The sequence below is a fragment of the Lepidochelys olivacea genome (assembly GCF_965140295.1).
Source record: "Lepidochelys olivacea isolate rLepOli2 genome assembly, chromosome: 1".
NCBI lineage: Eukaryota > Metazoa > Chordata > Testudines > Cheloniidae > Lepidochelys > Lepidochelys olivacea.
Genome location: NC_140411.1, coordinates 159884074 through 159908654, shown reverse-complemented (window position 1 = coordinate 159908654; position 24581 = coordinate 159884074). Strand labels below are relative to the sequence as shown.

General features: G+C 50.1%; 1 protein-coding gene across 3 annotated transcripts in view; it reads right to left on the bottom strand.

Moving 5' to 3' along the window:
• The window catches only part of RSPH1 (radial spoke head component 1), a 30785-nt gene extending 6602 nt beyond the window's left edge, over nucleotides 1-24183 (bottom strand). For 2 of the 3 annotated variants that reach the window (XM_084633116.1, XM_084633115.1), the window contains exons 1-9: nucleotides 24054-24183; nucleotides 22401-22514; nucleotides 22175-22280; nucleotides 21452-21529; nucleotides 17876-17966; nucleotides 17391-17526; nucleotides 17000-17071; nucleotides 2169-2325; nucleotides 1542-1682 (exon numbers count right to left, since the gene is read on the bottom strand). In XM_084633116.1, coding sequence (XP_084489242.1) covers nucleotides 1542-1682; nucleotides 2169-2325; nucleotides 17000-17071; nucleotides 17391-17526; nucleotides 17876-17966; nucleotides 21452-21529; nucleotides 22175-22280; nucleotides 22401-22514; nucleotides 24054-24107 — 949 coding nt within the window. In that variant the 5' untranslated portion in view covers nucleotides 24108-24183. The remainder of the gene's footprint in view (nucleotides 1-1541; nucleotides 1683-2168; nucleotides 2326-16999; nucleotides 17072-17390; nucleotides 17527-17875; nucleotides 17967-21451; nucleotides 21530-22174; nucleotides 22281-22400; nucleotides 22515-24053) is intronic. The other variant, XM_084633117.1, reaches the window with a different exon arrangement.
• Nucleotides 24184-24581: the final 398 nt, after the last annotated feature.

Here is a 24581-nt window from a genome sequence, read left to right as displayed (position 1 = left end):
AATAAAATAACAGTGCTTTAAATCTTTTTTAATTAATTCACTCATTGTAGTAATACTTTATCCTGGAAAATATAATGCAAGTTCCTTACATATACTGTCTAGTTAGTTATTAGGAGTGGGCCGAAGTGGAGTGCTTTAGAAAATCCTACTCTTGTTAGAAGATAGGCATATATGGGGTATAACAAAATCCCTATTACTGTTAAACTGTTTTAAATTTAGAGTCCACTTACTGTATTCACATTACCAAAGTAAAGACCCTATGGTAAACGAATAAGGACATAACCGTATAACCCATACTCATAGTCCTAGGTTCATCAACAGGCTGCTGTAGGACTTAAATGGACGGATTCAGTTCATTACAAAAACTATTAATTACTGAGGTGTGGGCTGCTCAATAAATATTTCATTATTAGAGAACATTCATCAATAAATAATAATGAGGCCTAAAAAGTACAAGTATATTCAGCATCATCACATTCTGTATATTAGGGGCCAAATTCTTTGTGGACATAACTCCACTGAAATCAAAGAACTTAGCTCTACATGTTTAGGGTATGTTTCAGCATATTTTCAAGCCATTTAATTGTTTTTCCGGCTCCTGTTGTCAGTTTTGCACCTTACCTTAACGTGAAATGGATTGATGAAAAACTGAGAATCAAACACTGGGTGGTTGGAAACATTAGAATAAAAGTTTACAAATCTGGATATGTTTTAATTTATGCAGTCTGTATTTTAATTAGGCAGAGATTTACTCATAAAATATGGCTTAACACAGGCCTCATTTTAGAATACCTTCTAATAATTTTAATAATTTGAAATATTTTTTTAAATATAGTGAAAATTCAGAAACTATACTTAAAACATTCAAACATTAAAAAGCAATAACTTCATTTTCAAAACGAGTTTTTCTTTTAATAATTCATTTAGCTTTCTGAATGAGAGTGTGCAAGTGTCACCAACGGGATCAACCTCCAAATCCATATGTAGATTTCAAACATCCAAAGTTCTGGTGTTGGTTAGCTCTGGCTTTCCATTTAGTGTATTACAAAGATCAGACCCATCAATAGTAATGATATTTCTTTTCTTCAGAACAAAGCTTTGTGTGATGTGATATCATTTGAAGTCCTGTGTGTCAGTTTAACTTTCTAACTCAACAAATTTTACATTAATATAAAAGGTTTGTTTCATTATCTCTTAGGGTGTTTTGGTTCTGTTTTGTTTTTTCATTCCAGTGAGGAGAACATTCCTCTCATAAGGGGGAAAAGCTTCACTCTGAGGGGCTAAATTTGGTAAGGCATGTAGCCCGGCCTCCTTGTACACGCAAGTTTCAAATATCCATTATGTGCAAACAATAATGCACATAAAATTCAGTATACAAAATTAGAAGCCACCTTGTGAAGATTTGGCCCTTTATGAAAAACAAGAGTTTACTATCTTTTCAGAATGATAATGTACCCCCACACAATGACACATGTTCAGCTAGTTGACATGCACCATTTCAGATGACCAACTATAATCACTCATTCCTCTTTCTTCCTCACCCTGATCCACTTGATCGTCTTTGCCCCCTTCCTCCTCTTCTTCTCCCTCCTTAATTGAGGACAGCTCTTCAATAGGCTCTGTAGCTTCAGCAGGAGGTTCCCCAACCTCAACAGGTTCCTCAGCAGGAGGTTCCTCAGTAACTGAAATGGGAGAATAGGAGATATACGCCAGACTATGGGGGGGCGGGGAGAAGAATTGTATAGATCTGCTCATTGCCATTATTTTTATTCTTAAGTAACAGCTAACATCTTAGGCCCAATCCTGTAGCCTTTGCTCATGTGAGTAGTCCCACTGATTTCATGGGGAATGCTTATAGACGGTTTGCAGTATCAAGCCCTGAATCAGATTGTAATAATTTCTCTAATGTTACAGGCTTCCCAGGACAGTTGTGTCTGTTACTAATAACACATTATATCAAATGGAAGTATACTCAGTATGCATTGTGCAGCATATGAATGTGCTGCAATAAGATGAACCTTCAAACTTTTAGCTGTCACTAATATCCAGCACCTTGTAAACTGACAAAAAGTACAACTCTCTTATTATGATATATTCAAATTAATCAGGCAGAAACAGTTTGGGGAATTTTGGGGGGCAGGGGTTTCCAACAGTTCATTGGGACAAACCTGCAGTTGCTGGCATCTCTTCTGCTGCTAGAGGCTCTTCAGGAGGTGGTGGTTTTTCAACCCCTGGTGTCCACAGAGTTAATTTAGTAATATTTTTTGCTTTCCATTTTGGAATAATTGACACAGATTCCTCCTCTTCCTCTTCCTCCCCTTTATCCTAAAAAAAACATAAAAAAATCTAGCATCACATTTAGGAATGTGAGGGTAATGACTACGAGCCTGTTTGCATGTACTGAAATCTCTTTACCCTGAGTTTGAAATGGTAACAATACAGCCCTTTAGAGTAAGGTGCCAGTATGTAACAACAACCAAACAACATTAATAGTCACAAACTTTAGAAGAGAGAGTAAATCATTCCAAGCTAGAAAACTTGGAGGCAGTCAGTTAGTTAGTTACAATGTTGGTCTCAAAATTTAATTTTTTTTTTTTGCTAGTTTCCTTTTTTAATTATGCTTAGATTCAGGTAACACAGGGTGTCATGAAGGCCCAAAGAGCCTTCTTCCTTAATCATTCTGCAACTCTCAGAAGGGCTGAGCCTAAGAGCAGTACCTACAGAGACTGGGTTGTTCCATTTTCCCAACTCCACAAAAGGGATGGAAAGGAGAGAAGGCACGATCATTACCCGCCTCCTTTCCACACTGGCCTACACCATAGATCTGGCACATAGGGAGCTCACAGAGGCATTCAGCAACAGAGGGAAAATGCATCCCGGTTCTCCCAGTGGGATGATACAGCTTTCTGTCCCAACCCCTTACAGAAATAGGCAAGCAAGAGAAAATTGCTCTCTGCTTCTCACGGTTGTGCAGTCTGTGCTCAGGTAAGATCCATGAAACTTATGAAGATTGTAATATTGTACATGAGCTTTTGTGCTCTCAATATCAGCCCTTCTGTCACTTTCTTTACAAATAAGAATGATTTATTTTATACAAAAGTGGGAGAGTTTAAGTAATAGACTAGCTAGCTGTACTGAAAGCTAACTTTTCTTAAATCAATTTTATTTGAAAATGAGTCTTGTACTACAACTATTTCAACTACAGCAAACGAGCAAAGTTTTGACTGTTTATTCTCATTACTATAATGAGAGTATAGCACTGTGACCTACAGTAAAAAATAATCACAGGATTCACTTGAGAGTAATGCTATAGTTAGGGGCTAAGACTGTCAAAGGTCTTAAACAAAAACAACTGGAGTTAAATTTTACAGGTAAAGCAAAAGTTTCTCATTGAAACTGATATTATGAAGAGATTTTGTTTCCCACACTCCTCTTTTTTGTTAAATGTGGGAAAACCATGCAGCAGAAACACTTCATTCAAACCCAGAGAGTACCTCTGTTACACTAGGCTCTATGAAGATAAAGCCTTCAGTGGTGTGTGGGTTCCCATACCCTGGAACAGAAGGCAGTTTTTTGCTGCCCTTTCTCTTGTCCTTTAGTTGTATTAGCTGAGCAAATCAATGAAAGAAAAATAAACGTGAACTAGATTGACATGTTAAATGTAGAAAGATGGAAAAATTAGAAAGACACTTTTTGAAGAAAAAAAGCATTACAAATTGCCCAAAACTTTCATTTAGGTGAGATTATATTTGAAATAATTGTTTCACTGGAAGTTTTGAAATAGCATGTAATAGACTAAGATCTGGCATGTCAGGCAATATAGAAAAAGAGTAAGCTCTGAACTAAATGCAGCATGTTTGTTACCTTGAAACCAAAATACTAAGCTAAAAATATATTTGTAATTTCTAGTTAGGCATTATTATTTTTATTATATAACTAGAATATGTAGGTCAGGTAGTCAGAAACAGGTCTGAAAGACCACACTCAAAAGCAAGAAGATGCCCCCCCCGCCCTCCGCATGACGCCTTTTATTATTGCGACCCTGAATACCAGGGGCTGTAGGATGGCTCTCCGCAGGTCCCAGGTGCTCTCTTACCTTCGGGAAGGAAGGTACTCTGTAGTTTTCCTGCAGGAGACCCATACGGACCCGGCCGCCGAGGATAGGTGGCGGCTGGAGTGGGGGGACGGGGTATACTTTAGTCACTTCGCGACCTGGCAAGCTGGAGTGGCGACCCTGTTCTCCCCCAACCTACGGCCTGAGGTGCTAAGGGTCAATGAGGCCGTGCCGGGCCACCTGCTGCACCTTCGAGTCCATATGGAGGGGCTCGTGGTTAATCTTGTTAACATCTATGCCCCGCAAATGAGCTCCAGGCGGCCACAATTTTATCAGCAGGTGTCCGACTTTCTCGGCACCCTGGATTCGCATGAGTGCCTGGTCCTGGGAGGGGACTTTAACACCACCCTCGAGGAACGGGACCGCTCAGGGGCCAAACCGAGTCCGGCCGCTGCAAATATTCTCCAAGGGATAGTTGACCATCACTCCCTAGTGGACGTCTGGCGTGACCATCACCCAGATGACACCTCCACGTTTACCTTTGTCCGGGTGGAGGCCCATCGGTCACACCATTCTCGGTTGGACCGTATTTACTTATCCCGTTTCCATATTTCACAGGCCCACTCCTCCGCCATTCAGCCGGCCCCATTCTCCGATCATCATTTAGTCACTGTAACGGTCTCCCTCCATGCAGAGAGACCGGGGCCGACCAGAGAGACCGGGGCCGACCCTGGAAAAATCATGGAGCAGGTCCTCAAAGAATCAATCCTGAAGCACTTGCATGAGAGGAAAGTGATCAGGAACAGCCAGCATGGATTCACCAAGGGAAGGTCATGCCTGACTAATCTAATCGCCTTTTATGATGAGATTACTGGTTCTGTGGATGAAGGGAAAGCAGTGGATGTATTGTTTCTTGACTTTAGCAAAGCTTTTGACACGGTCTCCCACAGTATTCTTGTCAGCAAGTTAAGGAAGTATGGGCTGGATGAATGCACTATAAGGTGGGTAGAAAGCTGGCTAGATTGTCGGGCTCAACGGGTAGTGATCAATGGCTCCATGTCTAGTTGGCAGCCGGTATCAAGTGGAGTGCCCCAAGGGTTGGTCCTGGGGCCGGTTTTGTTCAATATCTTCATAAATGATCTGGAGGATGGTGTGGATTGCACTCTCAGCAAATTTGCGGATGATACTAAACTGGGAGGAGTGGTAGATACGCTGGAGGGGAGGGATAGGATACAGAAGGACCTAGACAAATTGGAGGATTGGGCCAAAAGAAATCTGATGAGGTTCAATAAGGATAAGTGCAGGGTCCTGCACTTAGGATGGAAGAATCCAATGCACCGCTACAGACTAGGGGCTGAATGGCTAGGCAGCAGTTCTGCGGAAAAGGACCTAGGGGTCACAGTGGATGAGAAGCTGGATATGAGTCAGCAGTGTGCCCTTGTTGCCAAGAAGGCCAATGGCATTTTGGGATGTATAAGTAGGGGCATAGCAAGCAGATAGAGGGACATGATCGTTCCCCTCTATTCGACATTGGTGAGGCCTCATCTGGAGTACTGTGTCCAGTTTTGGGCCCCACACTTCAAGAAGGATGTGGATAAATTGGAGAGAGTCCAGCAAAGGGCAACAAAAATGATTAGGGGTCTGGAACACATGAGTTATGAGGAGAGGCTGAGGGAGCTGGGATTGTTTAGCCTGCAGAAGAGAAGAATGAGGGGGGATTTGATAGCTGCTTTCAACTACCTGAAAGGGGGTTCCAAAGAGGATGGCTCTAGACTGTTCTCAATGGTAGCAGATGACAGAACAAGGAGTAATGGTCTCAAGTTGCAGTGGGGGAGGTTTAGATTGGATATTAGGAAAAACTTTTTCACTAAGAGGGTGGTGAAACACTGGAATGCGTTACCTAGGGAGGTGGTAGAATCTCCTTCCTTAGAGGTTTTTAAGGTCAGGCTTGACAAAGCCCTGGCTGGGATGATTTAACTGGGAATTGGTCCTGCTTCGAGCAGGGGGTTGGACTAGATGACCTTCTGGGGTCCCTTCCAACCCTGATATTCTATGATTCTATGATTCTATTGGCACTTTAATAACAGCCTGTTGGAGGACGAGAGCTTTGTGATGTCCTTCCGGGAGTTTTGGCTGGCCTGGCGAGAGCAGTGGCGTGTCTTTCCCTCGGTGCGGCGATGGTGGGATCTCGGGAAGGTGCGCGCCAAGCTCTTCTGCCGTGACTACACTCGGGGCACCAGCCGACGGCAAAATGCGGCGATAGAGCAGTTGGAACGGGAGGTCTTAGAGATGGAGAGGCGCCTGGCCGCCGATCCCGAGGACCCGTCCCTCTGCGGAGCGTGCCGGGAGAAGCAGGAGGAGCTCCAGGCCCTCGAGGACCACCGGGCCCGAGGTGCCTTCGTTCGGTCCCGCATCCGCCTCCTTCGGGAGATGGACCGCGGCTCCCGCTTCTTCTATGCCCTGGAGAAAACGAGGGGGGCCAAGAAACACGTCACCTGGCTTCTTGCGGAAGACGGCACCCCCCTCACGGATCCGGAGGAGATGTGTGGGAGGGCCCGTGACTTGTACACAAGCCTTTTCTCCCCGGACCCGACCGATCCTGACGCTTGCGAGGTGCTCTGGGAGGAACTCCCCACGGTCAGCGTGGGCGACCGAGACCGAATAGAGCTGCCTCTCACCCTGGCCGAGTTCTCGGAAGCCCTCCGTCGCATGCCCACCAATAAATCTCCGGGCATGGACGGGCTGACCGTGGAGTTTTACCGCGCGTTCTGGGACATTCTCGGCCCAGACCTAGTCACCGTCTGGGCTGAGTCCTTGCAGAGAGGGGTCCTCCCTCTGTCATGCAGGCGAGCGGTGCTCACTTTGCTGCCGAAGAAGGGGGACCTCCGCGATCTACGAAACTGGCGTCCCGTCTCACTCCTTAGCACGGATTACAAAATCGTAGCGAAAGCAATCTCGCTGCGGTTAGGGTCCGTGATGGCGGACGTGGTCCACCCAGACCAGACCTATACTGTCCCGGGTCGCAGCATTTTCGACAACCTCTTTCTAGTCCGAGACCTTTTGGAACTCGGGCGGAGAGATGGTCTATCGTTCGCCCTCCTGTCTCTTGATCAGGAGAAGGCGTTCGATAGAGTAGACCATGGGTACCTCCTGAGCACTCTGCAGGCGTTTGGATTTGGATCTCAGTTTGTGAGTTTTCTCCGGGTGCTGTATGCCTCCACGGAGTGTTTGGTTAGGCTCAACTGGACCCTGACTGAACCGGTCAGCTTCGGGCGAGGAGTGCGGCAGGGGTGCCCCCTCTCGGGCCAGTTGTACGCTCTGGCGATCGAGCCTTTCCTCTGTCTCCTCCGCAGGAGGATGACAGGGTTGGTGCTGTGGGAGCCAGAGCTGCGGCTGGTCCTGTCAGCGTACGCCGATGACGTACTCCTCATGGTCCAGGACCCGGGCGACTTGGCGCGAGTGGAGGCATGCCAAGCCATCTATTCGGCAGCCTCCTCCGCCCGAGTCAACTGGGTCAAGAGCTCCGGCTTGGCGGTGGGGGATTGGCGGCAGGTAAGCTCCCTCCCACCCGCACTTCAGATCATCCGGTGGAGTGCGGGTCCACTGCTCTATCTTGGCGTTTACCTTTCCGCCACGCATCCTTCCCCGCCAGAGAACTGGCAAAATTTAGAGGGCGGGGTGATAGAGCGGATCCGGAGATGGACGAGGCTTCTCCGATGTCTCTCCCTCCGAGGGAGAGCACTGGTGCTTAACCAACTAGTCCTGTCCACGCTCTGGTACCGGCTCAACACCCTGGCCCTGGCCCCGGCCCCGGGTTTCCTGACCCACCTCCGGAGATTGATTCTAGAGTTCTTCTGGTCAGGAATGCACTGGGCCCCTGTTGGAGTTCTTCATCTACCCCTGAAGGAAGGAGGGCAGGGCCTGAAGTGTCTGTACACTCAGGTCCGCGTTTTCCGCCTCCAGGCCCTGCAGAGGCTCTTTTATAGTGCACGTAGTTCGGTGTGGAGCATACTGGCGCACGCCTTCCTGTGCCATTTCCAAGGGCTTCAATATGACCAGCAGCTCTTTTATCTTTCTCCGAGGGGTTTTCCGCGAGACCTCTCCGGGCTGCCGGTCTTCTACCAGGACCTCCTCCGGACCTGGAAACTGTTTCTAACAACCAGGTCCGTGGCGGCCACCGTGGGAGCAGATCTCCTCACGGAGCCCCTGCTACACAACCCCCAGCTCCGTGTGCAGGTGGCGGAGTCCCGCTCGGTGCGCCAGAGGTTGGTCCTGGCGGAAGTCACGAGGGTCGGAGACCTCCTGGACTACGACCGGAGAGACTGGCTGGATCCCCTGATGCTCGCTTGGCGCATGGGGCTCTCCAGCCTCCGTACCCCCCGGCGCGTACTTCAGGAGGTGAAGGCCGCCTTGACCCCCGCTGCTTGGGCTTATGTTAGCCGAGCCTTGTGCGAGGGCGCACCCCGCCCATCCCTTACCCCAGGCCCGCCGACCTTTCCATCGGGCCCCCACCCCGTAGATCCCAACAAATCCCTCACCCTTTCACTGCAAGCCGACTGCACGAACTGCAGCCGGTTAGCTTTCCAATTGCACCACGGAAATACTTATATACACTTACGCTTCACACCCTTCACGCCCACACCCTGGTGTCCCGCCCCGATACAAAGTGGCGGGATCTCCTGCCACCTTTGGAGGCTGAGCAACCTCGGTGGGCCAGTCTGTATTCCACCTTGGTCCCAAGGCCCGTCGGGAACATCAGTTGGCGGCTCCTTCACGGAGCTGTGAGCACGGGCGTGTTTCTGACACGGTTTACCCCATTCCGGACACTTGTCCTTTTTGTAATGTGAGGGAAACCCTGGCGCACGTGTATTTAGAGTGTGCCAGATTGCAGCCCCTTTTCCGGCTCCTCACAAATATTTTATTACGCTTCATTTTTCCCCCCACCTTTTTATCTATACACTTCCCATCCGTGGCCCCACAAGGTCACGGGATCTTCTGGTCAACCTCCTCCTAGCTTTGGCTAAAACAGCCATTTATAAAACCAGAGAGAGGAGGTTGGCCCATGAAACATCCTGCGATTGTGGGGCCGTTTTCCGATCCTCAGTACATTCACGTATCCAGGCGGAGTTCCTCTGGGCGGCGTCCACCGACTCCCTTGACGCCTTCGAGGAGCGGTGGGCGCTGGCTGGGGTTCTCTGCTCGGTGACCCCGTCCAGTTCCCTCCGTCTGACCCTTTGATTGAGGGGAAGAGCGAGAGACGCCATCCCCAGCCATTGCCGCTGTGGATACCATCATTCCTGTCATCTAGGAGGGGTCCTATAATACATGGGTGTCTACCCCCCCCAAACCGCCCACCCCGCAGCCATGTCCATCTTACCGGGCACTCTCAGGAGAGGGAGGATCGGTGACACTGGGCGCAGCACTGGGTAACTCGAGGGGGTGGAAGACCACGAGTGTCAAGGAAGCCCCCCCGCTCTAGGCCACCAGGTAACTCAGGAGGGTGGAAGACCACGAGTGTCGAGGAAGCCCCCCCGCTCTGGGCCCAGGCTAGCCTGAACACTTCTCCCTCCTGAAAGCTGCAGTGTTATACCTTCTGATTGCGTTGTTTTGTTGCATAGTTGTTTTGTTTCCTTTGGTAATTCTGTAAGCGTTACCAATAAACTTTCTTTTTGTTTCAAAAAAAAAAAAAAAAAAACCTTCCCTGTTACCTTATCCAGGGAAAAGGGACCTACTTAGCCTGCTCTCCTGCCGCTGCCCTCTGGCCTCGGCTTTCCTTGCTTTTTGCCCCTGCTTTTGGCTTCCCCCTTGACCGGGCCAGATGCTCTCCCCGCTTTCTTTTCTTTTTGTTGTTTTTTTTCTTTCTCTGCTGTTGCTAGAGTGCTGGCTGGCTGCCGGCTGGCTATTAGCCCCCCCCCCCCCTCCAGATGCTGCTGCTGCTCCAGCTGAAACACCCCCCCCCCCGAGAGAGGAGGGGCCTGCCGGACTGCTCCCCAGAGGGGGGGAGTGGAGGGATCCAGCCCCCAGACCCAGCCGCTTGCTGTTTGTCTGCGGACCCGTCTCTGGCTGAGAGGAATCTTATTGCTTGCTCCGGCATTTCTGGAATGCAAAAAAGAAAGCCCAGAATAGACAGAGAAAAAGCCGTCTACCGGAGGAACAACGCCCAGGGAATCTACAAATCGCTGTGGAGGGGGCCCAAGACTGAGTAACTTTCGAACTGTGCTCTCGTGTGGGGGGAGGCCTTGACTGTGTCGTGACTGTGTTTGTAGGGACACAGGGGGTGTGGCATGGAGCTGCCCCCCGATCCATCTGTGTCCTCCCAACCCCCACAGTACTATCCTCATCACTGCCCCCTCCATCGTCATTGCTGGCTGTTTAACATCTGCCTCTGGACTTAGTTGCTCGCCCAGATTCCACCGTGTGGGCCAGAAGCACCAGCCAACCAAACAGGACTCTCTGGACAAGCGTATGGTGGTTCATGTGCCGCCCCTCCACCCTCCCGAACTGCCCATCCCGCAGCCTGCCCCTTTTTACCTGACCCCAACTCCTGTTAACCACCTGCCACCGCCACCGCCGGGGCATCAGCAATGGAGGGCACGGGGGGGACCTCCACCGCTGCCATGCCCACCGCCTCCCCAGCCTCTAGGGGAGCCCCCCCAACCGGCGGGAAAGGCCAGGGCAAAAAGAAGGGGAAGGGCCCCACTAAAACCACCAGGCCTTCCGTGGCAAGGGCTACCCCCACTGCTGTGACCCCTCCACCGACCACAGCGTCCCTCCCTGCTGCCTTGCTCTGCGGGTGTCCCTCCCTCACCCCCCAGGACGTATGCCTGGGCGGCGGCAGCCCCCCCGCCTGCCGCCTCGTCATCTCTCCCGCCCACTGTCTCCGCCACCATCAACAGGGGCCAGGGCCCCTTCCCCACCATGACAAGGAAGCACGGTGTCCAATGCCTCCTGGTGCCCGCCTCGCCCCACGTGGAGACCTACGTGCGGGCATTGGCAAGGGTGGTGGGAAGGTCGTCTTCTTCTTAGCATCAGAGGCTGCCGCCCAGGAGGCGGTGGAGAGGGACCTGGCGGTGGGGGAGGGGGTTGTCCCCCTAGAGCCACTAGAGGACCTGGGCGTCTGCCTGGTCCTGACCTCTGTCCCTCCTTTTCTCCCAAATGCTGCCCTGTTACCTGCCCTCTCCACCCTGGGGAAACCTGTTTCTGTCATCAGCCCTCTCCCGTTGGGCTGCAAGGAACCCACCCTCCATCACATCTTTTCCTTCCGCCGGCAAGTGCAGCTTCTACTGCCGTCAGCAGCATGTGACAGAGGCGCTCAAGGGGTCCTTCCTAGTCCCCCACCAGGGGGCCCGTTACTGGGTGTATTTCTCCATGGGGGAAGCCCGGTGCTACCTCTGCCGGGCATCAGGGCATGTCCGGAGGGACTTCCCCTTAGCCCGGCAAGGAGGGGCACCTGGGATCCCCGAGACCCGGCAGGACATCGGCCCCGTCATTGCCAATGCCCCTGGCCGCCCGATACCCAAACCCGCCCCCCCCCTCGGACCACCACTTCTCCCGCTCAGGCCCCAGGGGCACCTCCCCTACAACGCCCAGACGAGCAGGAGAGCCCCGCCCTTGTGCTGACAATCTGGCGGGGCCTATGGAGGAGGGTGTGGCAGAGATACCACCAGGCATGGGAGAGAATCCTCCCTCCCTTATGCCGCCCCACCGTCCCCCCACCAAGTCCCTGAGCCATCGCCTTTACCCCCTGACACGACCCCTGCTAACCAGCCCCCAGATGATGCCGTGGAGGGCTGGGCCCTAGTCCAGGGGAAGTGAGGCAAGCAGAAGGCTCAAGCTCCGCCTCATCTAGCTGAGGCGGAGGCCCCCCGGAAGACCAGGAAGCCAAACCTTCCGCTTTGCCCACGAGTGCGTCCCATCCATCGGTGTCAGCTGGGAAAGACGTGGTAGCACCGGCAGGTAGTGTTTCCCCTCCACGGGCGACCCTCCCCTCCGAGATCCTCGAGGAAGCTCCTTCTGTCCTGACACTACCCGAAACCCCCGTGAACCCCAAGGAAGCTGTCGTGGCAGGTGCCAGCGGGGAGAACCCTGGGGCGACGGAAAGTGTCCTCTCCTCCATGTTTGAGGAGATCGAGGCCCTAGATCTGACCCCTGTTGCCCAGGGGGAGAACGACCTTTTGCCAGCAAACCTCGATTTGGGCGACCTCACTCCACCCCTCTTTTCCCCATGCTCCCTCCCCCTAACTGCTGCTTCTGCTCCCACCTCCGAGGAGCCCTTGGACTCCTCTCACAACCTGGCCGCTGATGGCACCCTGCTGATGACCACCGAGCCTGCTCAGGTGACAGCCGGTGCCACACGGCTGGGACACGAGTCGCCAGGGGCACCCCCGTTGGTGCGGAGCAATCGATTTCCTTCCCGGGCTGGGGCCCAACAGAACATAATCCACCTCCTGATGCTGTGGCCGCTAAATCCACCATAGAGCCCGCGCCCGATATCACTGAGAGCTCCCTCTCCACCCCCTTAACCCTCGAGTCTGATTGGGAGGCGCCACCATCCAGCTGCTTGCCTCCCGAAACCCAGAACCTCGCCTCTGCCCCTGCCCCTATCCAATTTACCTCCTGCAATGTCATTGCTGCCACCGGGGCTGTCTCCTTCCCTTTCCCAACTGATGACCCCCAGAGAGCGGCCTTTGTGTTCTCCCGCCCTGACCCATTAGGAGCTGCTATCTTCCCTCCACCACCCCCTATCGCCCCAGAGCTTGAGGCAGGCCTAGAAGCTCCAGCCCATCAGGCACCCTGCCGGGGGTCCGCACCCTGCTTGTCCGTTTTAGTGGACTACGGGGCTGCACCAAGCGCCCCGCCGGGGAACAACCGGGAAACCGTAACCCCACCCCCCCATGAGCTGCGAGGAGAGCTGCGGAAGTTTTTAGAGGATGTCCGTGGCTCCCGCAACAAGGTACAGCTTGCTCTCCAGTGATGGGGGAATTTTTTTCATATCCTCCGGGCCACAAGGGCCCTCATGGGGGAAGATAAAGGGATGGGGAAGCAGGATGCCGTGGCCTACTGGCAGGTCCGCGTCTTCCGTGACCAATTACTCATCTACAGGATGGGTCAAGGACTGTTGCGTGGCCCGCTGGGGGATGCGAGCGTCCCTGCCAGTGAGGATCCCCCCGGCCTCCCCCATGACACCTCTCACCATCGCAACGTTGAACACCTGGGGTTGTAAGATGGCTCTCCGCAGGTCCCAGGTGCTCTCCTTCCTTCGGGAGGGAGGGTACTCTGTGATTTTCCTGCAAGAGACCCATACGGATCCGACCGCCGAAGACAGTTGGCGGCTGGAGTGGGGGGACAAGGTCTACTTTAGCCTTTCCACGATTCGGCAGGCTGGAATGGCGACCCTGTTCTCCCCTGACCTACGGCCCGAGGTGCTAGGGGTCGCCGAGGCCATGCCGGGTTGCCTGCTGCATCTCCAGGTCCGTATAGAGGAGCTCGTGGTTAACCTCATTAACGTCTATGCCCCGACATCGGGCCCGAGGCGGCTGCAATTCTATCAGCAGGCATCTGCCTTCCTCGGCACCTTGGATTCTCACGAGTGCCTGGTCCTGGAAGGGGATTTTAATACCACCCTCTAGGAGCGAGACCGCTCGGGGACCGAGCAGTGCCCAGCCGCCGAGGACACCCTCCGGGAGATAGTTGAACATCACTCCCTAGTGGACATCTGGCGTGACCACCACCCGGATGACACTTCCACGTTCACCTTTGTCCGGCGGGAAGCCCATCGGTTGAGCCACTCCCGGTTCGGCCGCATTTATTTATCACGCTTCCATCTCTCACGAGCCCACTCCTCCAGCATTTGGCTGGCCCCATTTTCTGACCATCACCTAGCCACCGTGACAGCCTCCCTCTGTGCGGAGAGGCCGGGGCCAGCCTATTGGCATTTTAACAACAGCCTGTTGGAGGATGAGGGCTTTGTGACGTCCTCCCGGGAATTCTGGCTGGCCTGGCGAGGGCAGCGGTGTGCCTTTCCCTTGGCGCGGCGATGGTGGGACCTGGGGAAGGTGCGTGCCCAGCTTTTCTGCCGCGACTACACCTGGGGCACCAGCGGACGGAGAAATGAGGCGATAGAGCAGTTGGAACGGGAGGTCTTAGAGCTGGAGAGGCATTTGGCCACCAGCCCCGAAGACCTGCTCCTCTGCGGAGCGTGCCGGAAGAAGAGGGAGGAGCTCTGGGCCCTCGAGGACCATCGGGCCCGGGGCACCTTTGTTCGACCCCGCATCCGCCTCCTTCGGAAGATGGATCGCGGCTCCCGCTTCTTCTATGCCCTGGAGAAAACGAGGGGGGCCAAGAAACATGTCACCTGCCTCCTGGCAGAAGACAGCACCCCCGTCACGGAACCGGCAGAGATGTGCGGAAGGGCCCAAGCCTTCTACGCAAGTCTTTTCTCCCTGGATCCGACCGACCCTAGCACTTGCAGAGTGCTTTGGGAGGAGCTCCCTACGGTCAGCACGAGCGACCAAGACTGGCTAGAGTTGCCTCTCACTCTGGCCGAGTTCTCAGAAGCCCTCCGTCGTATGCCCACTAATAAGTCTCCAGGCATGGACGGTCTGACTGTGGAGTTCTACCGCGTGTTTTGGGATGTCCTCAGCCCAGACCTAGTCACCGTCTGGGCCGAGTCTCTGCAGAGTGGGGTCCTCCCTCTTTCGTGCAGGCGAGCTATGCTCGCCTTATTGCCGAAGAAGGGGGACCTCCGCGATTTACGAAATTGGCGTCTCGTCTTGCTCCTCAACACAGACTACAAAATCATAGCGAAAGCAGTCTCGCTGCAGCTAGGGTCTGTGCTGGCGGACGTGATCCACCCGTCCTGGACTGCAGTATCTTTGATAACCTATTTCTGGTTCAGGACCTTTTGGAACTCGGGCGTAGAGACAGTCTGTTGTTCGCCCTCCTGTCCCTACATCAGGAGAAGGCGTTCGATAGGGTGGACCATGGGTACCTCCTGAGCACTCTGCAGGCGTTTGGCTTCGGACCCCAGTTCGTGGGTTTTCTCCGGGTGCTGTACGCTTCCGCAGAGTGTCTGGTTAAGCTCAACTGGACTCTGACTGAACCGGTCAGCTTCGGGCGAGGAGTACAGCAGGGGTGCCCCCTCTCGGGCCAGCTGTACGCTCTGGCAATTGAGCCCTTCCTCTGTCTCCTCCGCAGGAGGTTGACAGGATTGGTACTGCGGTAGCCGGAGGTGTGGCTGGTCCTGTTGGCGTATGCCGATGACGTGCTCCTCGTGATCCAGGACCCCGGCGACTTGGCACGGGTGGAGGCTTGCCAGGCCATCTATTCGGCAGCCTCCTCCACCCGGGTCAACTGGGTCAAGAGCTCTGGCTTGGTGGTGGGAGACTGGTGGCAGGCGAGCTTCCTCCCACCCGCACTTCAGACCATCCGGTGGAGCGCGGGTCCGCTGCTCTACCTCGGCGTTTACCTTTCTGCCACGCATCCCTCTCCGCCGGAGAACTGGGAAAATTTAGAGGGCGGGGTGACAGAGTGGCTCCGGAAATGGACAGGACTACTCCAATGTCTCTCCCTCCGAGGGAGAGCGCTGGTGCTTAATCAACTAGTCCTGTCCATGCTCTGGTACCCGCTCAACACCCTGGTCCCAGCCCCGGGTTTCCTGACCAACCTCCAGACATCGATTCTGGGGTTCTTTTGGTCAGGAACGCACTGGGCCCCTGTAGGGGTTCTTCATCTGCCCCTGAAGGAAGGAGGACAGGGCCTGTCATAAATATAAAGGGAAGGGTAAACCCCTTTAAAATCCCTCCTGGCCAGAAGAAAAATCCTCTCACCTGTAAAGGGTTAAGAAGCTAAAGGTAACCTCGCTGGCACCTGACCAAAATGACCAGTGAGGAGACAAGATACTTTCAAAAGCTGGGAGGAGGGAGAGAAACAAAGGGCCTGTGTCTGTCTGTATGCTGCTTTTGCCAGGGACAGAACAGGAATGGAGTCTTAAAACTTTTAGTAAGTAATCTAGCTAGGTATGTGTTAGATTATGATTTCTTTAAATGGCTGAGAAAAGAACTGTGCTGAATAGAATGACTATCCCTGTCTGTGTGTCTTTTTTGTAACTTAAGGTTTTGCCTAGAGGGATTCTCTATGTTTTGAATCTAATTACCCTGTAAGGTATCTACCATCCTGATTTTACAGAGGTGATTCCTTTACTTCTATTAAAAGTCTTCTTGTAAGAAAACTGAATGCTTTTTCATTGTTCTAAAATCCAAGGGTTTGGGCCTGTAGTCACATATGCAAATTGGTGAGGATTTTTACCAAACCTTCCCCAGGAAGTGGGGTGCAAGGGTTGGGAGGATTTGGGGGGGAAAGACGTGTCCAAACCACGTTTCCCAGTAAACCCAGTTAAAGTTTGGTGGTGGCAGTGGAAATTCCAAGGGAAAAGGGTAAAATTTAATTTGTATCTTGGGGAAGTTTTAACCTAAGCTGGTAAAAGTAAGCTTAGGAGGTTTTCATGCAGGTCCCCACATCTGTACCCTAGAGTTCAGAGTGGGGAAGGAACCTTGACAGGGCCTGAAGCAAGCTCTGAAGCCAGTCCATATCTGGTACACGGACATGACATCTTCAACATGGAGGTCAAAGTCAATCAAAATTCTGTCTGGCTTTTTTGTATTGCAGAAGACTAGCAAGGTATGATCCTGCTTTCACTGAAATCAATGGCAAAATGTCTAGTGTCTGCAATGAGAGCAGCAATGGGGCCTTCATATGTCAGGGCTTGCACAGCACAGTAGCCAGACAAGATTTTTTGACTCTGGTGCTTAGAAAAGCACATACTAAAGCTGTTGGACTTTTAAAATATACAGCACCTGTAATGAGCTAGGCAGGCCACACTTGAACAGGCTGAACTGAATTGGTAAGTTTTCTAACATTTGGTATAGTCTGTATTATATTATTTACCTGGTCTAGATGTGTGTATTCACCATGCTGTTCACACCCAATATCGAAGACATACTTTCCACGACCTATCGGCTGTAAAAGAGAAACAAAAAGTTAGCAAGACTTTGAAGCTAGCAAACTCTGAAGGAGTAAATGAAAAATACAAAAGATCACTTAACACTGTACTATGTAATTGACACAATATTAAATAAAAATGCAATGAGAAAACTAAACTTTGGAGAAACTTTGCATCCTCATTGATTCATTTACATCTGTTACATTTATGGTTCAAAGAATACTGTGAAAAATGGGGAACCTGGTTTAATTTTTCAATGTAAACAGTACATACCAAAACAACAACATTTGCTAGTTTTTCAAATTCAAATAGCATTTTCCAACATACAGTACTTACATTTCCATTTACAAACTTGCCCTGGTATCTGTGCTTTAGATGAATAAGTTCAGCTGCTCCTTCCTGTTGCCCATTTACCCAGCCACCAACATATTTAGAGCCAGTCTCTGCATAGAGATATGTACCTTGCCCATGCCTGAGAAGCAAATAATAATTTTACTTTATATTACTGTAAATTAACAATGCAGGATTTCTTTGCAATTTTATTGCATTAAACATATGACTAAAATAAATGCCACATTAGCCCATATTTCCAACACCAATAACATCTTCTTCATACATTCATGCTCATCTGCCTTCTGTGTCTGGCTCTATTTAAATCAGCTGATGTCTTACTGCAGGCTTTCCTCCCATTCCAAACTGGATTTGGTTACTAAGGCCCTCCCACAGCTCTCTCTTTCAAAAGGACATCCACAACTCTGAAGACAATGTTTTTTTTTACTTCATCAAGAAACTTGAAAGTTCACTGTAATAATGAAACAAACCTATAGTGGCTAAGCCATTCTCCAGTGTAGGTGTCTCCATTCACGTAGTAGTAAATTCCATTGCCATGTCTTTGGTCTGCTACCCATTCTCCTGCAATGGACATGATAAAAACAGAGTGAGATGTGATAAATTTTACTTGTCACAGAAGTCAGCCTTTAGAATGATCATCTAGACATGTAGTCGACTTTTTATGTGAATGAAGAATATATAGTATTTGAAAATGTAAACTCAGACAACGTTCACTGTACTAACACTTTAGATTATCACCATTTCACTAACTCTCCAGTAAATATAGTCTCCTGGCCTTCACAAGATTTAAATTTCTAACACAGGGCAAAACCCCTACCTTTCAGGCTGCCTTTGCACATCGCAAAGCAGCAAAAAAAGACAGCACAAGGCAAATTATTTTCCTTTCCAGGTCACCTTTAAGATCTGAGAGAATTTACACACATCAGACGAAAGGATGATAGGGTGGGACTATTTCAGAGTGTCTTATACTGTAGCTGAAATAATCTTTTAACAGGTTCTAAAGAACCTAAGCCAAAACCAGTAACTGAGCTTTCTGATTTTCAGATACTGTGCAACAGGAGGTGGGTGGCTCAGAACATCTGAAAATCTGTTCACTCATTTAGGGGCATAAATATGGATGTGGGTGCCTTAAATTAAGCACTTAAATTTAAAAACTTTGTCTTTGGTTCTGACCTCCTCTTTCAAAGCTGATGGTATAGTGCACAGCATTACTCTGTTGACATTTTTTATTCATTTTTTTCAACAATCAGATCAACCTCCTGATGTTTTGCAGAGACAGCATTAGTCCTCACATTAAATGTCATCCTGGAAAGGAACTCTCTGAAGATGGTTAATGAAGCAGCTGGAGTCTGACTTATCTGTCTCATATTTCAGGGAAGACAGTGAAGAAAATCAGATTGAATCAGTCATTCCTAGTACTAAAATGTGGGGAAATATTCTGTATGAGCTTCTATTTCAGGAGCTGGACTAATGATATGCTGCTCTTCTGTCTTATGAGACTCTTTAAGTATCTTGCTTAAACTGTTGCATTTCCTAGACATTGTTACCACAAAGGAAGAAACCGCATTCTTAAAATCTGTTATTTGTAGAAGATTGTAGTGACCCTTCAGATTAATCCTGAGAATTCTGTTCAGGGCAAAGATCTAAATCAAGCTATATTAAATAATGCTGTAAAAGAAGTCTAAAAGAGCATATGGGGATGGAAGAAGAACTGCTGGCACATGTTAATTTCAATGGAATGCCATTGATTTCAGTGGAAGTGAGGAGGCTAAATAACTTTGTGGATTGGGCCTATATAACATAGTTTTATGGTTGTTTTTTTGTGGGGGTTGCTATCATATTAAAGATAGGTGCAGACAGAAAGTAAGGGAGTCACAATGACATCAGTGAAGACTTCTTTCCTTAGAGGGGGAAATATAAAACAAAGACTGCACTAGTAAAATATAGTCTGACCTCATTTTAGCAGTATTTTAGCCTCAGAAAGCAAACCATGAGGTAGTGCTTAAGTAATTGCTCCTCAGTGAGCAAACAATCCAGCGTAGCTTTCCCAGTACATGAATCAGGACAAAAGACACTGCCACAAATAAATTAATTTAACTTATGTCTGTGCAAGTCACTTAATTCTTTCTTGCACTTCTGCTGACATCCATTTCTTCTGCACTGCAAGATGCATCAGTGTAAATCTAATCTTCCCATGCCTTCCAATCCATGTTCTGATGAAAACAGTTCAGTGATGCTCCCTGGTGAATGCTTAATCACAAGTCATAGAATCATAGATTTTAAGGTTAGAAGGGACCATTATGATTGTCTAGTCTGACCTCCTGCACAACGCAGGCCACAGAATCTCACCCACCCACTTCTGTAACAAATGTCTGAGCTACTGAAGTCTTCAAATCGTGGTTTAAAGACTTCAAGGTGCAGAGAATCCTCCAGCAAGTGACCCATGCCCCACACTGCAGAGGAAGGTGAAACCCCTCCAGGGCCTCTGCCAATCTGCCCTGGAGCAAAATTCCTTCCCGACCCCAAATATGGTGATCAGCTAAACCCTGAGCATGTGGGCAAGACTCACCAGCCAGACACCAAGGAAAAAATTCTCTGTAGTAACTCAGATCCCACTCCATCTAACATCCCATCACAGGCCACTGGGCATATCTACCGCTAATAGTTGAAGATCAATTAATTGCCAGAATTAGGCTATCCCATCATATCATCCCTTCCATAAACATATCAAGCTTGATCTTGAAGCCAGATATGTCTTTTGTCCCCACTGTTTCTCTTGGAAGGCTGTTCCAGGACTTCACTCCTCTGATGGTTAGAAACCTTCATCTAATTTCAAGTCTAAACTTCCTGATGGCCAGTTTATATCCATTTGTTCTTGTGTCCACATCGGTACTGAGCTTAAATACTTCTTCTCCCTCCGTGGTATTTATCTCTCTGATATATTTATAGAGAGCAATCATATCTCCTCTCAGCCTTCTTTTGGTTAGGCTAAAGTCAGATATAATGCCTACATTTGGTGGGGGTGCTTCTACTAAGCAGCAGATTTCTTATCTACCTATAATATATAAAGCTTTCTTCTCCTGGATCTCTCACTTCTTCTGCACTGCATACTTATAGAGGTATACAGAGGAGGGAAAAGACTCTTGCTACTCCCAGAAGTAGAAGCTGCATTAGGATATTAATCATAGTGTCTCAAATTGTGGAATTGTGGACCACGGAGTATTTACTGATTGTCCACAGATAGATAGTGGGTCACTTGGTGTTAACTCACATATATATATATATATATATATGCGCCCTGCGGGGGTTGCTATCATATTGAAGATAGGTGCAGATATATATATGGACTCCTCCCCTGCTGTTGGCAATCTCACCAATAATGATAAATAAATAAATAAATGTTCTCCCAAAGGGTAAAAACATTTTTTTAAAGTAAGCTTTAAAGGCTCGATTCTTAAGTCTAAGCTCTCTGGCCACAGATTCCCCTTGGAAAATTCTGGGGAAATCTCTGCCGGTGTAGAGTTCTGCCCAGCCGTGCAAATAGGCCGGTACGCTCCAGTATGCCACACCAGCAAGGTATTTATAACTGCTATGGTGTACCGGAAAGACACAGGAGGAGCCGGTGGCCCCATGGCTCTTCTCTGGTGTGGCTGTACCGTGGCTGTGGGTGGTACAGCAGCCCCGTCGGAGAATAGGACTGGGGGAGAGGCTGGGGGCGGTACAGCAGCCCTGCCAGAGGACAGAACTGGGCAGCCAGGCTGTGGGTGGTACAGCAGCCGCGCCGGAGGAGCTGCCGGCATGGGACTGCCCAGCAACCCCACATTCTCCTCCTTTCCTGAAGTCTCTGGCACAACAGAAGGAGGACAGAGCACTCCCTTCGCAGGTAACATGGGTGGATCATGGGGAGGGGAGGGGATGGAGAGAGCATGGGGCCCCAGGCTGGGGGCAGGGCCAGGAGGAGTCACATGGAGGTGTCACGTGGGGAGATCACATGCCCCCCACTTTTTAGCTGCTGCCCCACCGTACCAGTAAGAAATGGATTTTACCTGCACCACTGGTTCTGCCACATCTTACAGTAGTTCTGCTGACAGTATTCCATTTGGTATACGGGGATGGAGACAAGTCTGAGGAGTGAGCCATGTCCAGGAAAAACAGGAGATGAATTCTCTGCCAACAGGGTAAATTAAAACTGCCTTCCTGAAGTTTTAACTTACACCAACTCTGGGTGGCTGAGAAACGGTGAGCTGTGATTAGCTTCTCCTTAGCCTCCACTCTCTGCTGCTTTGCTTGGATGCATTGGAGAACTGAATCCTATTTTTTACAATGCTCAGAACCTATAGCTCTTTGAAAGGATCTGAAAATGTTCTGGACTGAACTTGACTGTCTGTCAGCATAATCACTACACGTCAATGAATATTCTTGTGATGTTCTTGGGTTGTTTTTAACATAAATTATACTCTCTTCTACTCTGATTCTAACTAAGAATGCAAAGAATTTGCTCAGCACTAAATATAATGAAGCATTCCACTTGATCAGATGATTTGGCAGGAATAAACTATTGCCAAAAAGTTCAATCCACTCTTCTCCTAACATCATCCGTGGTGAGGCGGGAATGAAGAGGGAAAAATGAATTTTGGGATAATTTTGTGGATTGAGGTAATAATATGCTGCCCAGCTCATTGTTTCCCATAATTCCACTGAAGCACCTCATCTTCTCAAATATTTAAACCTTCATAATTATGTTCAACAACAAAAGATGCACATTTTACCTTCATATTTTGATCCATCTGGATACATAAAAATGCCTTGACCATGCTTTTTGTTCTCAAAGAATTCTCCAATGTAGCGAGCACCATTTTTAAATCTGTAGGTCCCCTGCAATATATTTGGTATAGATATAGTACTTTGAATTAAAAGGATAATGAAGTGCCTAAACTAATGGAACTGCTGAAACACACGCATGGCTTTCAAAATAATCCTCTATAATTATCTTACCCGCCCATTTCTCAGACCATTGGCATACTCTCCTTCATATGTATCACCATTGGGTAATCGTGCTCTTCCATGTCCATGTCGTTCACCTGCTGCATTGCGTTCACCTTCATATTCCTGATTAAATGGAATAAGCCATTCAGCAGTTTAAGAGGCAGGGGTTCTAAACTGAATCCAATATGAGTACAAAGAGGAAACCAATTGTTTGTCCTGAACAGCTCCTTTTCTTCCTGAGTCCCAGGAAGGCACCTGGCCAAGAAATCTATTGGTAACTGTGGTGAGTATCTTGCACTAAGCCACCAGACCCCACCTGGTACCCAAAGGTGTCTTCTGCCTGCAAACTACTGAAATTTGTTGGGGGCTGGATTCTTGCTACTTAAACAGCACTAAGTTGAAACAGACACTAAATACCATAGTAAAATGGCAGGACTTCACTCAAGTCCTTTTTATCTCTACAACTCCATAGAATACAGTAGCTTAGCAACTCTTCGAAGCTGAGTATCACTAATGTATAGACTCCAACAGAACATAGCAACTAAAGACATCATTGTATTTATAAGATTATTTCTTATTTTAAAAAACATTTTGTTTGAGAAACACATCTCATGACTTTGAGAATCCCAACATAACAGTGATTAATTATTTTTTTTTAGTTTCTCCATACTTTAATACTACAAATCCAAAATTCTGTGTGATCCTAGTCCATGGCTCTGCTCCTACTCTGACTGACATGAGTGGCAAGCCTTCTGTTAACTTTGATTAGAGCATGATTGACCCTTAAAATATGTAACAGTAATTACAAATTCAGTTCTTTTAGGTGTGACAAAACTAAAGATATGTGTCTAATGGGTCCTTTTTCATTAATAGTCTACATACTTATAGACTGGGGCTGTGCCTGGGGAAAAAGGGTTTATAGATTCAAAGGGACCATTATGATCATCTTGTCTGACCTCCCTATAGCACAGCCATAAAACTTCTCCCAAATAAATCCCAGAGTAGATCTTTTAGAAAAACATCCTATCTTGATTTTAAAATGGTCAGTGATGGAGAATCCACCAGGACCCTTTGTAAGTTGTTCCAATGGTTAATTGCTTCGCTGTTAAAAAAATGCATGCCTTATTTCCCGCCTGAACGTCTCTAGATACAACTTTCAGCCGCTGGGCCGTGCTATGCCTGTCTCTGCTAGACTGAAGAGCTCATTATTACCTATTTGTTCCCCAGGAGGACGCTGACGGACTGTAACCAAGTCACCCTTCAACCCTCTCTTGGCGCACAGACCCACAACCAGCCCCCGCCCCTCCCCCACCCAGGCACCCCGGTGAGCAGGGGAGCCAGGCAGGGCCTGGGGGGCAGTGAAGGGCAGCCCGGGGCTAGCGGGGGCCGGCTCTTCTCCACCAGGCTGCCCAGCGCCGCGCGGGCTCTGTCGGGCGGGGCGCCGAGGGCACCGGGGAAAGGCGGCTGCTGGCGGCCCAGGCGGCGCCGCGGGCTCTACGGGGCGGCCGAGCCCCAGGCAGGGGCGGGTGACGCGGCGCCCGGCCGGGTGGGGCGCGGGCCCGGTACCGCGCGGCGGGGGCGGCCCCAGACCGGCGCGGGGGCGAGGGGGGAGAGGCGGCGCCGGGTCCCGGAGGAGCCGGAGGGGCCGCGGCCCGCACTGACCCCCAAGTCGTTCTCCGCCTCCTCCTCGAACTCCTCCGAGCCCAGGTCCGACATGCCCCGGCCGGGCCCCGCGGCGGCGTTCCCGTCACCATGGGAACCGCCGGCCCAAACAGAAGGAGGTGCGCGCCGTCGCCCTAGCGACACGCACAGGCCCCGCCCCCTTGCCGCCCCTGGGGCGCTTGGTGCTGTCCCGGGTGCTGAGAGCCGGGCGCCCCGCCCAGCCAATAGGCGGCAGCGTCACGCTTGGGCCGGAGGGGGCGCGGAGAGAGCGCACGGCGCAGCGCCTGAGGGCACAGTCCCGGGCAGACGAGGGGCCGGCAGGGGGCGAGGGACTGGCTGGCACACAGGGGGTACAGGGCACCCGGGGCATGCAGGGGGCAACGGTCAGGCACAGAGCAGGACACGAGGCACAGAGAAAGTAGCACCCACTGACGTGAGGGGGGTGTGCAAGTTGTGGGATGACAGATGCAATGCAGGGTATGGCATGCACAGGGCGCATTCAGCCTGCTGCACATGTGGCGTAGCGCT